General features: G+C 38.6%; 1 protein-coding gene across 4 annotated transcripts in view; it reads left to right on the top strand.

The window, feature by feature from the left end:
- Positions 1-17,816, top strand: part of agap1 (ArfGAP with GTPase domain, ankyrin repeat and PH domain 1) — a 128,434-nt gene that overhangs the window by 75,939 nt on the left and 34,679 nt on the right. For all 4 annotated transcript variants that reach the window (XM_057856244.1, XM_057856235.1, XM_057856226.1 and 1 more), the window contains 3 exons: positions 1,397-1,501; positions 7,272-7,434; positions 10,092-10,262. In XM_057856244.1, coding sequence (XP_057712227.1) covers positions 1,397-1,501; positions 7,272-7,434; positions 10,092-10,262 — 439 coding nt within the window. The remainder of the gene's footprint in view (positions 1-1,396; positions 1,502-7,271; positions 7,435-10,091; positions 10,263-17,816) is intronic.

The following is a 17,816-nucleotide window of genomic DNA, read 5'->3' as shown; positions in this document are numbered from 1 at the left end:
GTCCAAATCGGTATTCGGTGTCAAATATAGTATTGGAACAACGCTTGGCTGCTAGTGTTGGTATAACACTACATATGTCAGTCGATAAAATAAGCATATATTTTACAGTATACGCTTATTTTTATCCTGTCCCAAGTCAGTTCAAAGATGGATAGATCGAGATCATTTAATGTCGGGAGGGGTGGAACGGCACTTATAAATCATCGGCTGCTATTGATAGCAATAGACATGAAATCATTTTTATCTGGGATGGCTGGCAATGAGTGATCACATCCTGCTTTCCTTTGTCTCACATATAGTGTATGCCCGGCTCTGCTACACTAAGCACCCCACGATTCGATTCGATTACAATTCAGGGTGCAATGATTCGATGATTGAACGATGCTCACGGGATTGACGATTATCGCGATTATCGATGCATCATACAGTATTAAGTAATAAAGTAGCCAAACAAATTATTTATTTAAAATGTCCTAATGTTTCAATGGGAACTATGAAAACATTCCCACACAACAAAAAGCTGCCCTTAAGCTGTTTTTTTTTTTTTTTTTTTTTAAAAGAACGTGCTAAAACATTAACCATTTCAAAGGCAGTACTTATTTCTTGACATGCCTATACAACATAGCTGATCTTAAGCTGCTCTTTTTCACAAAAACAAAAACATTAGCTAAAGGCAGTACTTATTTCTCTCAACAATACAATGAAATTTACACTGATTGAATGAATTCCACATTTTCTGGAAACAAACAAAGTGCCTTTAGAAATAAAATAAAATATTTTTTTTTTTTCACAGATTTCTGTACTATTTAACATGTTTGTAGTGTTACTGCTGTACTTAATCCTGGTTTTACACTTTCTGCATCTGGAGTAACTTTTGTGCACCACCAAACAACGCACCAATCGACACGTTTGCAAATTTGCTAATTAGCATAGCCTCACCTCTTATAGACGCTCACAGGACTTAGCAACACACTAGGGACATTTTCCTATCAACACGGCTTGAACCTACTGCTGGACAACTGAAAGGCAAAGAGCAACGAACTATCTCTCTTCCCCTCTCGCTCTAAAAAATATCTTGCGCACAGAAGAGGACCCAAAGCGCGACCCGTTTCTTGCTTGTCTCATACACAAATGTATTTTCGAGTCTTTTAAACAGGAGTAAATTTCTCACTCAGTAGCTGAGCCATCTTAACCTTTTGGATCCCTTTAGGTGTCTGGGCGGCAAACGTGTCTTGAATTTCATTCCACAAGCAGCGGTCTGTCATTAAGTTATTAGGGAAAATCGTCGTCGTTTAACATTTATGAATCTTAATCGAATCGTCACGTGTCGAAGCTCGATGAATCTAATAATCGATTTTATTGGCACACCTTTATTATGCTGTATGCCTTTCTGCAGGGTATGCTACTGAAGAGGAGCGGCAAGTCCCTCAACAAGGAGTGGAAGAAAAAGTATGTGACGCTGTGTGACAATGGGCTGCTAACCTACCACCCCAGTCTTCATGTAAGACACGCATACACACACAGTAAAGATGCTGTTTGAGTTATTTTTCTTATCTTTTTGCATGACACATAAGCATATTTTAGTTATTTATTGCTGGAACACACTATCATAATATAAATCGTCATGCCGCTTATCCTCTCACAAGGTTCGCAGGGTGCTGAAGCCTATCCCTGTTACCATCCAATATCAGGGCTCTCATAATAATACTGCCGTATTTCGAACATGTCCAACACTGATGCCCAAGCGAAAACAAATGTACTCTATTCACATTCACCCATACCGGACTAAAACCATCAGTTTTCCACTATCTTGTTTGTCCTCTAGTATATCAGTTTAATCATCTATGTGTATTTGTTTCAATTTAATATTGGTGCCACACAACTGTGAACAAAGGTGAACCCCGAGAGCTTTGAACTGCTGCACCCCGAGGTTGATGGTTTGATTCCTTCCGGCGAGTTCTTGTGACACACTTGCGCAAAGCTTGCACATCCATCAGCAATTAGAACAGCTGATGCAGTAAATTAGTGCGAAAAGTCATCACTTAACACATGAGCACACGCAAAGTGCCTCCAGCACAAAAACACTGGTTTTCCTAAGCAGCTCGCCGTCAATTAGCGTGTTTGCGGAGGCTAATCGGATGAAACTCAATCAGCGCCGCTAATTGCCATACTATGTGCAAAGAAATCAGATTAATGTTGCTAATTAAGTGGATGGAAATAATGCTGCCATATTGACCAGGAAAGTATTCAACTTCTGCCTTAGTCATAGTGAGGAACGGGGTTGGTTGTCACACTTGCATGAAGTCGACCACGAGAGGGCTATGTTGCACAATATCAAACTCAATATCAACCTGATTAGGATTGATCAACTTTAAACTGATCAGAATTGCACCTGAAACAAATCTATAGTGTCACATCACCTTGAGCAAAGAGGCAATTACTATTTTTAATGTCAAATTTAAAATTGAAAGTCTTCACTATTATTTTTATAGGCTTTTACGAAATAGTTCTGTAGTGTTAATTGTATGAAGGTAAAGCTACAGTTTTGATCAGGGGTCGCGTTAACCGAATATATTCCGTCGTTGACCGGTTTTTTAAAACGGTGACGGAAAAAACTGAAGTCCATCCGTCATTTTGACAGGTTGCAATTCACACCCCAGACCACAGGGTGGCGGCTAGTGAGCATATTAATTAGCTATTGTCTCTCTTGATGCATTACGTCGTTGGCCTTACTCGGAAAAATGTCAAGGCAACTGAGTGTTTGCCTAGCACGGCCAGACTGTTCTCCCTGTATTTTTCAAACACTGAGAGACAAGTCTGGGACACAGCCTCTCGAGTAGGTACAAAATCAATCGACAAATCAGATTTGTTTATTTGCGTGACGTGTTCTTCATGAGCAACGTCACTCTTCCGCGCCGAAAGTCGTCTCTAGAACAACACGGATGGCGAACGGGAGAGCCGAGAATACGTTTTAATCCGCGGTAAATTCAGTTTTAAATGAGCTAAAACACATCGACACGAATTATTGACAACAGTCTGTCTCGCGCTAGCCATGTTGAATAAACTCCGTTCTCCTCGTATGTTTACTTCCGCGCGCAAGTCCCTCGTCCTGCCCTCGTCACTTTGCTAACGGCACGTCTGCCCGTCGCTGATTGGTGCACTCCGCTGTCTGTTTGCCTCTTGTTAAGCTTGAATATTAATTAAAAATGAATGAAAACTAAATACTATTGAATATGTCATTATTATCATTTTAAAAATGTAAGTGACGGGTAAAAATAGAATATGACCGGATTTTTATGACACTGTCTGTCAAAATGACAGACAACGAAAAAGTCTAGCGCAACATCTGGTTTTGATTCACATCTCTAGATTACTGTGGTCTCAAAAAATATCTGAAACTTTTGGAATTTCTCTCATTTCTGCATAAAATTGCCATCAAATGTGACCTGATTTTTTTCAAAATCACACAGACGTAAAAACAGTGGCTACTTTAACTAAAACCCCATATTTATGGGTTTTCATATTTTAATGAGGATAACATGCAAACAATGACAGAAGAGTGAAAAATAAGTGAACCTTCTGCCTAAGGACACTTTAAGAGCAATTGAAACCAATTTTTACCAAACAATTTGTCAGGTGTGTGCCCAATCACTGATGAGTGGTTTAAAGCTGCCCTACCCACTATAAAACAAACACCTGGCAAGAAATGTTTTGATGAGAAGCATTGTCTGATCAAGGCTCGGTCAAAAGAGATGTCTTAAGACCTGCGATCAAGGATTGTTGATTTGTATGAAGCTGGGAAAGGATACAAAACCATTTCAAAAGTCTGGATGTTCATCAGTCGGCAGTCAGAGAAGTTGTCTAAAAATGGAGGGAGTTTGGCACTGTTCCTTCTTTCCAACGGAGTTGCCGTCCACCAAAGATGACGCCAAGAGTTCAGCGCAGAATACTCAGAGAGGTAAAAAAGAACGTGGCTGCTAAAGACTTACAGAAATCCCTGGCACAGTCCAATATCTGTGCACACATCAACTATATGTAAAACTATGGCCAAGAATGGTGTTCATGGGAGGACTCCACAGAGGAAGCCACTGCTGTCTAAAAAAACATTGTTGCTCATTTAATGTTCGCGAAAAGGCACTTGGACACTCCACAGCAGTTTTGGCAAAATATTTTGTGGACTGATGAAACCAAAGTTGAATTGCTTGGGAGTACCACACAACGTCATGTGTGGACGAAAAATGGAATAGCTCACCAACATCAACACCTCATCCCCAATGTGAAGCATGGTGGAGGGAGCATCATGTTTTGGAACTGTTTTTCGCCTCAAGGCTAGGACAACTTGCAATCATTAATGGAATAATGATTTCAAAAGTTTATCAGGATGTTTTACAGGAAAACCTGAGGCCGCCTGTCAGACAGTTGAAGCTAAAAAGAGGATGGATGCTGCAACAAGACAATGATCCAAAACGCAGAAGTAAATCAACTTCAGAATGTTTTCAAAAGAATAAAATACACATTCTGGAGTGGCCAAGTCAAGTCCAGACTTGAACCCCATCAAGATATTGAGATTCATGCCAAACATCCCAGGAATCTGACTGAACTAAAGCAGTTTTGTAGAGAAGAAGGACCAAGATTAGTCCTGATCGATGTGACAGACTGATCTGCAGCTACAGGAAGGGTCTTGTTGAAGTTATTGCTGCCAAAGGGGGGGGGCACAAAATATTAAATGTGATGGTTTACTTACTTATTTCTCCCCCTTCTGCCATTGTTTGCACACTATCTTCATTGAAATATGAAAACCTTTAACTGTTTGGGTGGTTTTAGTTAAAGCAGACACGTTTTTTTCATCTGTGTGATTTTGACAAAGCTCAGATAACATTTTATGGTGAGTTTTTGCAGGAATGTGAGAAATTCCAAAAGGTTTAGATACTTTTTCATACGACTGTAACCAGTCTGTAGCCAGCCAGTTGCTTGCTAGTTTTAAGCCAAAAACATGAGTTCAAGTTGGTTTTCATAATTTGGATAGGAATGGTTGTCACACAATCATCAATTCAATGAATTCAAGTGATTTTTGTTATAACTGCACAGGGTCAACTAAATTGTTTTCTAGCAGCTCAAAGATGTATACAACATAAATTAGAATACAAAAAAAAAAAAAAAACACAAGACAGGAATACACAAAAATGTGAAAGCAAGTAGACACTAAGACTCTGCATATTTTCCTAATGTCACAGAAGACTATGTCTCACCGTTTTTCAGACAGTGAATAGATGTCGTACAAGAAGTCGACGTTCAGTTCCATTCTTTATTTAATTTTGGGTTGAATAAATGAGTTAAATGAGTCACTGAATGCAATTACATTTTTATTTTGAATAAGGGAGAATTAAAAGGATAAGAAATCTCACTCTCTAATTAATAAATGACTATTCAAAGATGTGCTAATGGGTAGATCTTTATGAAAGAGTAAAATTTACAAACAAACCTTCTCCTTTTTCTGAGTCGCTAAAAGCAGTTGGCAACTTAGCTCTAAAAGTCCCCTGTTCCTCACCTGTAGCTTTACACATCTCTTTTAACATCACTCTTAAATATGTAATTTTTCCCCTAATCCATCTTTCCTTTTCTGTGATATTTTCATCAATCATGCTTCGTATGGATTCATGTTTTCATTTATGTCAGCACTCCTTGCTGTGCATACACACACTTCATGCTTAAAGCACATTTTCTATTTCCATACACTGTGGCCACCTGCTGTGGATATGTTCAGTCGATAGACATACGTCCTGGACGCCACGCAGTGAGAGTAACAACTAGGCCGATGATGAAAGCACTCCAATGCAAATGGAGATTCAATTACCTCGGTCAATCTGTTGGAGGAATGCATCTATGTTTGAGTGTGTGTGTGTTGAGGTTTTACCCAGTGGGCTGCCTGTTCGATGGCTCTCTAGTGGCTTGTTAAGACGCCATCAAGAGCACTTGGCTTTGAATTGGCCTTTTGTTAGCCTGGACAAGAAAAGAAGCGCGTGTGTGCTTGTGAGGATGAAGGGTTTAAAGGAGTCAAAGCGCTGCAGAATAACGTTAAAAGTGGTTTAATTAATGCGCGTGGCGAAAACGGAGAAAATATATCATAAAAATATCTTCATGTATGTTTTTTCAAAATATGGTTAGCAAAATATTTGGTCACTTTGCTCATTGTTTAGAGACCACAGTAGAGCTGGGAGATATGGCCTAAAAACAAAATTTTCGATTTTTGCGCCCAAAATTTGTTTTTGGTTTTTTTTTTCCTTTCCAGTCTTACGGGAGACAGACAAGTAAACTTAGAAAGCTCAAGACAGGTTTAACCCTTTATCAGGATCTCATAATATTTATTGTCTGCCACTGACAGCGCTAGACGAATTCATCTCTAGGAAAATGATCGCTGTCAGCCATCCCAGTCAAAATAGATTGGACGTATAGCACTGTAAATGGCACCGAAAGATGAACATTCACTGTCAGTCCCCTTAGTTCAAATGAATTGTACGTCTATTGTTGTCAATGGCAGGCAAAGACTTAAATAATAAAAGAAAAAACTAGCATTATTTGGGTGTATAACCAAAGTATATTTCTGCTGTTATTCTTTTTTTTTTTCTTCTATTTTTTTTAATTATTTATAGATATATAATTGATATACTGTATGTATATATATATTAAATATCTATAATTCAAAATTTATAATGGGGTACTGTACTGGTGTTCACATATCTATGTGGACATTACTTTCTGGACCGTATAGGCCATCAAATATTAATATTGGGCCTTCAACACCCAAAATGTGACGTGATGTGGACGCCAGATCTTTGGTTTTTTTTGTTTTTTGTAATTACCAAAAATAGTCACTAGCCCTAGTACAAAGGATTAAATATAATGGCAAATTTTGAGAAATTTAAAGTAATTCATAGAGTAAAATCGAATTCTTCACCCAGGCCTAGAAGAAAGTGTTGACAACAGTCTTTAATTGTTCTCATGTGCACAAAGCACACCAGGGATATAAGTGTGGTTTTAAGAAGTGCCCGTTGTTCATCCATACCATTTGTCCCTGCATCAGAGGAGGTCTTATAATCTGTGGTAACAGTCCACTTCTGAGTCTGGAGTCCACTTGAGCAAGTCTAAAAGGATTAATGTGTCTTTGTTTGCCGCCTCCTTCAGCCTTTAATAACAGTTGTTTTTTGTTTTTTTTGCTTACATTTACATAGCACTGGGCATTCATATTTAAATCTCTTCTTAATTTTTCTTAGGACTACATGCAGAACGTCCACGGGAAAGAGATCGACCTGCTCAGGACCACGGTCAAGGTGCCTGGTAAACGGCCGCCACGGGCCGTATCCACCTGCGCAGTCATGCCCAAAACCAACGGACTGACCAAGGACTTGAGCAGCCTGCAGCTGGGACACAATCCCGGTAAGGAGGATAATTTGACAGCAATAATTTAACATCATATAGCGTCAACATTTTTATTTCTTGCTGTCCTTGGAATCAATAAAGATGATTAGAACGAAATGTAGCGGGAAAAGGCGGAGAATGCTGATTAGCACATGACAAAAGATGTCATAAAAGAGACACGAGTCTGTTTGTTACTCACACACACACATTCAGGAGGCCTAGCTAATAGCATGAATATTCAGTGAGGCGTACTCATGTACTAATTATTGTCATGAATATTAATGTAATAAGAGACAGAATCCACTCTGCCAGCACCAAAAATGTGCTGCAATCAAGTGAGGAAGGGGAGATATGGATGGTGGGGGGGACTATGAGAGGGTCTGGGAGGTGAGGAAGAATGTGAGCGAGGTTATGGCTTAGAAGGGAAACTGGGGTGTGGGGTCACCCAACTGTTTGACAAAACACTCATCAAGGGAGTTCGCATATACAGTACCAGTTCGCAGTGCCATGTGCAACACCTATAACACGTGTCAAACTGAAGGCACGGGGGGCAAAACCGGCCTGCTACACCATTTTGGGAGGCATTAAATTTTTTTTTTTTTTTTTTTTTTCTTTTTTTCTTTTTTTTTTTTTTCCTTTCATTAAAATAAAATGTAAATAAAATTTCTGTTCTCCTGAATTGCAAGATCAAGGACTGCAGAAATCGGAGAACAGGAGTTCCAGCAGATCCTTGAAAAATCTTAAAAGCCATTGAATTATTTGCCAAATAAGGCCTTAATTAGCATTAACATGTTATAAATCCAATTAGAGCTGAAACGAATACTCAAGCAACTCGAGTTTAAAAACTGATCCGAGTAATTTTATTCGCCTCGAGGAATCGTTTCATTTTGCCAGCTCTAAGCGTCACGTTTTGCCTGGACTACTTTTAATGCGGGACAATGCACTGACGTCACGTGCGTATAGGAAGAAGCAAAAATACCTGACTGCAGCCAACAGCCGCTACAAACTATGCCGACGTTGCTAAAAACTACGCCCCCGTGATGCTACGGTGGTAGCATGTAGCGTCTGATGCGTGTCATAGATATCACATGTATATGGAACTAGATGCAAAATGACAGACTCAGCAGTGTTAGTAAACAGCCGCCATCTTAAAGCAGTAGGCTTCTCAGCGCTAATAAATAAGATTAATGTTACTGTCCTTTGCTCACTTAATGTTAGCCCTGTGGAGGGCTAGGTTTCTATTAATTATGACCACTGTCGATGCATGGCTAACATGTCTTACATACAGGCTTTATTTAATCTTTAAAAACATAGCGCTGCAGAGTGATACTGTGATGAGGGTGTAAAATGAACAGATAATAAGGCCTACTGTCAATTTTAGCTCAGTAGTCATTGCTGGATAAAACACCAAGTAGCACTGGTCCCTAATGTGCTCTAATGCAGCAGGTATCATACATTTATTTTGAACACTGCAGAAACTCAAAATCCTATCAGGACTTACAGTTTAGACTAACTTAAAACTTAACTATAACTTAAAAATAGCTTGACACAAATGGAAATTTAGTTGAAACACGTGGGAGAAAACACGTAACTTTTTAAGTGATGTGCGTTATCCAGCGTAATGACATTTTTAGGAAAGAATTTTTTTTTTAAAAATTGGATCTACAATTTTTTTGAGTGAAAGCAGTGAATTAGTCTTTTTTTGTTTTTTAATCACATCTGAGATGCAATTGTTGGCTGTTTTCAATTATGTACATCGAAAATAAATACATTGATTGACTGAAAATGGTTCAATATTAGATGAAATGTCTTGTTTTCTCATGTATATTGATAATTGCTCTTTATTTAAAAAAAAAAAGTTTTATCCGATTACTCGATTAATCGATAGAATTTTCAGTCGAATACTCGATTACTAAAATATTCGATAGCTGTAGCCCTAAATCCAGTTGAAAAAGTTTTAAGAATGTCAACACCTAACTACAATTACTTATTTAATCAGAAAAAAATCATTTATCATTCTAAACTTATAAAAACCCTTCTATGATTTCTGGGAACGTTATGGCACCAATCTCGTTGTCAATGCTCTGTCAAAACGATAAAATTCAGCGAGAATCTTGACTCATCAGGTCTTTTGCAAGAGATATTTATTTTGTGGTAACAATAAAACTGATATGATTAGCTCAATTCACTTCCTGATTCTTGTTGATATAGCTCCACTTCCAGGTATTACATGCAACGACTGGACCACACTACTTGATTCGCAATTTTTTCTTTTTTTCTTCCAAATTTTGGTTCAGATGGCATTAAAAAATATTGAATTAAACTTTAATTTTAACTTTAACTAAAAAGATATTTTTTAAAGAAAAATATATGAAAGAATATTTGAGATCACGAGGCTCAAAAACAGGATTGGGATGGTATTCCAAAAAAATTAACAATAAAAAATAGCTGTCTATTCATTTGATCAGTAATTAGTTGTTGATTCGTGCTAGCCCTAGTTGCCAGACATAAGAGCCCTACGAATGAAATCAAAATTACAATGTTGCCCGCTGCAAAGATAAGTTTTACACCTCTGACCAAAAAGTCTGCTAGTGAAAAAATATCCGAAGTATCAAGTTTGTTGATTGTGTGTTGATGTGTTGATTTCATCAGAAAAGTATTTTCTGTCCTGGCAGGTTCGGTGAGCAGCAGCTCGTCAGTATCTCAGATGGCGAGCGGCATTAGCCTAATGTCCTTCAGCAGCCGTGGCCCAGACGGCATGGGTGGGCACCAGCGATCATATTCCGTCTCCAGCGCCGACCAGTGGACTGATGCTACTGTCATTGCCAACTCGGGAATCGGAACCGGTAACTTCAGCGCACAGTGGCTTATAAGATACAGCTCATGATAGGATGCTATATAGCAAGCTCATGGGGCCAGCATACAGGCAAACAACAATTAACACCCACAATCAAGGACAAAGGCAAGACATTTCGATAAAGCTAACTTTATATATACAGTGTATCACAAAAGTGAGTACACCCCTCGCATTTCTGCAGATATTTAAGTATATATTTTCATGAGACTGACAAAAATGACACTTTGAAACAATGAAAAGTAGCCTGTGTGCAGCTTATACAATAGATTTAATTTATTGTCCCCCTGGCAACAAAAGTGACTACACGCCATAGAAACAACGTACATCCCTAAATGTCCAAATTGAGTACTACTTGTCATTTTCCCTACTAAATGTCACATGACTCGTTACAGGAGTGCTGTCAGCATTGCTGCAGATTGAAAAGGTGAGGGGGTCAGCCTGTTAGTGCTCAGACCATACGCCGCACTCTACATCAAATTGGTCTGCATGGCTGTCACCCCAGGAGGAAGCCCCTTCTGAAGACGGTACACTAGAAAGCCTGCCCGTCTCATCATAGGACATCATTCCAGTAATCCATGTGCTTTGTTGACATGCCTTCAGCAAACTGTTTGCGGGCTTTCATGTGTACCATCTTCAGAAGAGGTATGATATATAACCACACAACACAAACATGTGGTGCATAAATAAAACAGTTAACGCAATCGAAGCCCAAGTTCACATGAATTGGAGGTCTATCCCCATCAAATGCAGTTAATGAGTTAATGTGATTATTATTAACTAGCAGTATGGGCCGGCGTTGCCGGGTTTGTGTAACGTGAACGCAGTACAACAGCATCGCAGACGAATCATACTTTCCTTAGAGATGCAACTGTAATGTAGTAAAAGAACACCATAGTGGGGTTAATGCACAATTGCTTTGTTGTGCATACACCGCACAAGCACAAGATAAGGCAGCCTTTATTGAACAGAAAACACAACATAAAAACGGCAACCACCGCTCTCGGTCATGGTGGCACAACTACCCATGAACCATTGCAGGCATAACACGTAATAAATAACAGTAGCTATAGTATGAATATCCCGCCAAAATGAATCCCTTAGTAAAATTCCGGAAGATTGTACTTTTATTTTTTCAAATCCAGCATCTTGTTGTGGAGTACTCAAAGCCACAGCATATCATCACAGCGCATTTACATTTGCACATGAAACATTTAAGTTTGAAATCATCATTGCAATCACAAGAGACGTGTCTTTCGCCCAAAAGACAAAGGCACTGTCGCCGCCACAATCAGGGAATTTCTATGCTAATTTTTGGAGTTTCAAATTATTTTTCAGCACTAAATAAAGGCCTACAGATATCAACCCCATATAAGAACACTCCCAGTAACATACAGTACAACTAAGGGTGTAACGGTACATGTAATAGTGTTGAACCGTTTCGGTAGATGGTGCTCGATTCGGAACGGACGCGTACCGAACGACTTTCTGACGTAATATAACTAGGGGTGTCAAACGATTAAATTTTTTAAATCGGGTTAATTACAGATTTAAAATTAATTAATCGTAATTAATCACAATTCAAATTATCTATAAAATATGCCATTTTTCTCTGTAAATTATTGTTGGAATGGAAAGATAAGACACAAGATGGATATATACATTCAACATACGGTACATAAGTACTGTATTTCTTTATTATAAAAATAAATCAACAAGATGGCATTACCATTATTAACATTCTGTCAAAGTGATCCATGGATAGAAAGACTTGTAGTTCTTAAAAGATAAATGTTAGTACAAGTTATAGAAATTTTTTATTAAAACCCCTCTTCATGTTTTCGTTTTAATAAAATTTGTAAAATTTTCAATCAAAAAATAAACTAGTAGCCTGCCATTGTTGATGTCAATAATTACTTACACAATGCTCGTGGGTGCTGAAGCCTATAAAATCAGTCGCACCCAAGCGCCAGCAGAGGGCGCCAAACTCCGAAAAACACAACAAGTACACATTTCACTGTGCAGTCATTTTAATCTGTCTGAGCGGGGCATTTGTGCGTTAATTGTGTCAAATATTTTAACGTGATTAATTTAAAAAATTAATTACCGGCCGTTAATGCGATAATTTTGACAGCCCTAAATATAACCCTTGCTTTTCGAGGCTGTGAGTTGATCGGGTTACAGTTTCTTTGTGTAGATTGTATTTACTCTATCTTCTCTACTATAATGAGGACCAACACGGTAGGACAGAAACGTCAACGGCGCGACAACATGGCCGCCGCGAGATCGCAGTGAAATGCGAGCGTTAGGGCCAATCAGCCAATGCACACCAGTTGCAGTGCGGCCACGTGTTAGATGCGTCCCAGAAGCAGCTGAACGCGACACACGCGAAGAGAACGGCAGAGATTATTATTTGACGCGAGACGCGGCCCTTGGGCGTCAATACTACTACCGGTAGCTAGGATCGGGCCGGAAGTCACTCGTGTAAAAGTACGGTTGATCCAGTCGATTTTCATACTAATATGCAATCTTAACCTACTTTTTAGAGTCCATCAGATCTCTTGAGTGGTAGATCGGGGCACAATTGACTTGTCTTTGTTGATTTACTGCTGTCTTCTCTGCTATAATGATGACCAACATGGCCCCGTGTTCAATACAAAACCCTCCTACCACAACAAAACAAGTAGGAACTAATATTCACATCGGAACTAAAGTTATAGAACATAAAATATACAATATAAATGAATACTACATCACATTTGTAAAATATAAACACATAATAAAATAAATAATAGCCCATTTAAATAAAATAAATTGAAATGAGCTAAAACACCTGTAATTAAATAATAAGAATAATACACAGATCCTGCTTACACAATTAAATTTATTAATTTCTGTGTGGCGCTTTAACTTGAGAAAATCCACCAATAAAGCTTTTGAAAACCGTTCATGAGAAAAAAAATGTTTCATTGAGGCATTTCATTTGTAAATACATGTTAAAATCTTTGTCATTGGGATTGCTTTTCTCTTTACCACAGGACTTCTTTTTTTCTTCTTTCTTTCAGAAAGATTCTTTCTTTCAGAAAGAAAGCTGACCAATACACGGGGTCTGAAAGGCAAATTGTTGTTGGATTATCTTTAAATACCCGCTACTTTTTCATCAGAATTCTAGCTTTGTATAGGCTAATGTTCCCATAGTTGAAAGCACAAAGTTGTGTAATAAACAACTAGCACATTTATATTTTGCATTTTGTTTTCTTACTGTACCGAAAATGAACCGAACCGTGACCTCAAACCGAGGTACGTACTGAACCGAGATTTTTGTGTAATGTTACACCCCTAAGTACAACCGTGTAAAATCTCGTCAAACTCCACCCAGCCGTTTCGGAGTCCTTAGGGAACGAACACACACACAAGCACACACATACACAAAGTTCAATCTATATTTAAGTTTAGATAATAAAATAATAGTAATAATTTTTTATTGCGTTTTATAATCAAATATTTCAAAAATAGGCTACGATATAGTATACTGCATTCTATCGTTATCATCATATAAAATGGCATCTATGATGATACGATTTTCCTGTATCGCCCAGCAATAGAGTAAAGCTCAGAGTGACATGCTGCATTGCATTGACGATCATCTTGCCTGACAGTGACAGTTATGTCCTAAATGTTGTGCTTCCAGCCTCCGCAAATCATGTTTAAAGCTGTGAAATGCTTTCAGCAGGGTGCTTACACACAAATGAGTGTCTTCTCTTTAGCTCTTGCACTCCTCTATTTCCCAGTGTGTTATCTGAACCTGTCAGCATGACTATGGTGAGCGCTGGGAAACACTTGTGAGCACAAGCCTTTCTTTCTTAAGCATTGACATTCTGAAAGCAGATGTACCATATTTTTAAGACCGCCTGGAGCGAGGTCTCAAAATCTCACACCCAATTCCAATGAAGTTGGGACATTGTGTTAAACATAAAATAAAATGGATTACTTTCATTCATCTTCCGAGTCATTTATCCTAACGAGGATTGCAGGGGTGCTGGAGCTCCTCTCAGCTGACTACAGGCAAGGCGGGGTACACCCTGGATCTTTTACCAGCCAATCGCAGGGGAAATTGGACTGCAATGATTGGTGAATCAGTTCTACCTGTATTTAATTAAATACACAACAAAGACAAGATATTTATTGTTCAAATTGATAAACTTTGTATTCAGCACATAATCATTAACTTAAATTTATGGGCACAACAAAAATTGCAACTCCTCTGTTATTTATGCACAGATCAAAATTTAATTAGGTAGGTATATTCTAGGGATGTATAAGCACCAATCCTCGGAGCCTGATTTTTTGTTTTTCCTCTCAGGTCTGATTAATTACATTAATTAATTGTGGAATTCAAATTGCTACTCCTCCGTTATTCGTGGATGGATCAGAATGATATTTGGTTAGGTGCACATTCTAATGGGAACAATAAAATAGAGGAAAACTGGCTGAAGAGGCGTCTGTTATGTAACATATTTATGGTTATTCAGAACTACACAACATAATTTGTTTACCGAACTCTTGATTTGACTCCAAATCTCTACCTAATCCATTCATATTTTCATCTTCAGTATAGCTTTTGAGGAACTCCACCAACCCTGGAAGTAGAGCGCACACCCAGAGACTGTTACTGTGGTAAAAATAAATATACAATGCTGGCCAAAAGTATTGGCACCCCTGCAATTCTGTCATATAATGCTCGATTTCTCCCAGAAAATGATTGCAATCACATATGCTTTGGTAGTAATATGTTCATTTATTTTGCTTGCACAAAAACACAAAAATGAATGAAAAAAATAAATCATTATCATTTTACACAAAACTCCAAAAATGGGCCGGACAAAAGTATTGGCACCCTTTGAAAAATCGTGTGATGCTTCTCAATTTTGTGTAATTAAAAGCACCTGTCCCTTACCTGTGGCACAAAACAGGTGGTGGCAATAACTAAATCACACTTGCAGCCAGTTAAAATGGATTAAAGCTGAGTCAACCTCTGTCCTGTGTCCTTGTGTGTACCACATTGAGCATTGAGAACAGAAAGAAGACCAAAGAACTGTCTGAGGACTTGAGAGGCAAAATTGTGAGGAAGCATGGGCAATCTCAAGGCTACAAGTCCATCTCCAAAGACCTGAATGTTTCTGTGTATACCATGCACAGTGTCATCAATAAGTGTAAACCTATTGTGGCTACTGTGGCTAACCTCCCTAGATGTGGACAGAATAGAAAAAATGACAAGAGATTTCAACGAAAGATTGTGCGGATGGTGGCCAAACTTTCAACTGTTTTGAGTTACCAACGCTCGTTCCATTTTAGCCTAAGAAACAGAAAAATTAATGTGGGCATTGGCATATCAGCCTGCTTTATAGAGGTTGAAGCCCTGTCAATTCACCACTCAGGTTGTTGTTGATGTTCTTATGGACATGAACGTTAAAGTCCTTCTTCTCTGCCATTTGTGAACTGATTCTCTTGATACTTGGTACCTATGTAGCATGGGCTAGTATCCACCAATCCATGAAGAACTATTATCGATTTTTTTTTTTTTTTTTTTTGTGTATCAGGATTGATCAGTATTGTTTTTGGTAGCCCTTTTAATTTTTGTTTTAGTCTTTGTCTTTTGGACGAAAATACTTATTAGTGTTATTCATATTTTAGTAATTTCAAAATATTTTAGTCAACAACATTTTGTCTCGTTTTAGTCGACAGTTATTTAAAATGTTTTCGTGTGTAAAATTCAAAAGTTTTAGTCCAAAAATAAAGTTTTCCAACAATTTAGATGAACATAGACAGACGAGCATATATTGTGGCGTTTACAAGGACGACAACAACTTTGTGATGATAATACACACTCAGCAGGAAAAACAGTACATTTTTGTTTTTTCAATTAAAGCTACCTAGAAGCCACGAACTGTATGTAAAAAATGAATAAAGAGTTGTCCGAGCGTTTAATATCCTCTATACTTATTGAACAGAAAAACCAAGTGGTTCTGGTTTGGACTTGCCAGCGTTTTAAGATGACGCTCGCCATTCTGAAGCTAATGCGAACGCTACGCTAAATTACGCTAGAATTACAATTGGTGTATGATGATCACTCGGGACAGACCTTTAAAGGCTAAAGCAACATTGCATAATCTCTCTTGAGGAAACAAACCTTACCGTGTTTCCAAACAAGCAAGATGGAGCACAGCTTGTACCTTGAGACACATCCTAAACTCCAGTGAGGAGAGTGAGGGAGAGGCGCAGCAAATCTCACATGAGTGACACGACCCAAACACTGCCACGATGCAAGCTGACATACAATATGAAAATGTCACACATTGTGAACATATGACAGAAAGGATGTCGCATTTTCGTCTCGTTGTCCTCTCGCCAGATGAAAACTGGCATTCGTCTTCTTATGTTCTAGTCTCCCAAGCCACGTTTTTAGCTTGTCATCATCACGCCATCGTCATGAAAAAACTGTTCGTCGATGCAATATTTTCGTTATCGTCATTGATGACGAAAACAACACTGGGATTGATTAAGAATTATAAGCCAGGAGAGAGCAGCCTGCTGTAGGTTAGAAATTTGCCAGTACAGGGCAGTGCAGATTTATTATTCGCAACTCATGCTTAATTTGCACATGAGTTTAATTTAAATGCACATCAAGACACAAAACTATACTAGGCCTGCAAGCAGGACTGAACGGGCCCTCGCAATCTAGCGCAACTCGGACAGTGTGCAGGTCAGGGTGGTGACAGATCCTCCTCTCTAATCATCTCATTAGAACCTAACATGCTCGAAAGTCGCCTCTTTACATTCACACACCTAAGAGATAAAAACCCCTATTGGAGAGAGTACTACAAAAAGGGAGCCACTACTGAGCTGTGCAGCCAAGCCCTTATTCAAAACCAAAATGAATCTTCTACCTGGACCAATTCGACCAAGTGTGCCAAATTCTGTGGCTCTATAAGCTGCCTGAGTCTCTGAAAAAAAAAATTTCCTTTTAACGGCGAACAAAGGGTCGTCACGGCAACAGAGACATGTGGACATGGGCCCTAAAATAAGTATTTCAAAAGTTCTTGAAACTACAATGACCAACCTGAAAAGAACTGGACATGTATTGGAAAAACGAGTGACTTTCTATTGCCACTAGTTGGCGCTGTTGGCGCTAACCTGATGCAGGTTTGAGGTCAACAGATTTTTTTCTCATGGAGGAGGAACCTGTCTCGTAAAAAAAGGCATTTCCTGTTCTCACTAGGGGGCGCTAGGCCTAATGGGTAATATTTCAATGCACTCGTGTTAAGGGTGGGATACTGCACATACATGCCAGATATGAAAAAGATTGAACGTTGTGTCAAGGAACTATTAGTCATTTACTGAATTTGTCATTTTGTCGAAAAAATGGCCAACTTTGGCACCACGCCCAGGTCAGACCCATGAATGAAAACGCACCATTTTAAAAACTTAAGCTCTCATATGTCTCCTGAACAGTCTCACCAATTTTGAAGATGATCCAACTAACTCC

Source organism: Corythoichthys intestinalis, chromosome 2, assembly GCF_030265065.1.
Source record: "Corythoichthys intestinalis isolate RoL2023-P3 chromosome 2, ASM3026506v1, whole genome shotgun sequence".
NCBI lineage: Eukaryota > Metazoa > Chordata > Actinopteri > Syngnathiformes > Syngnathidae > Corythoichthys > Corythoichthys intestinalis.
The sequence above is the reverse complement of the archived record's forward strand: the minus strand, read 5'-3'. Positions and strand labels throughout refer to the sequence as shown.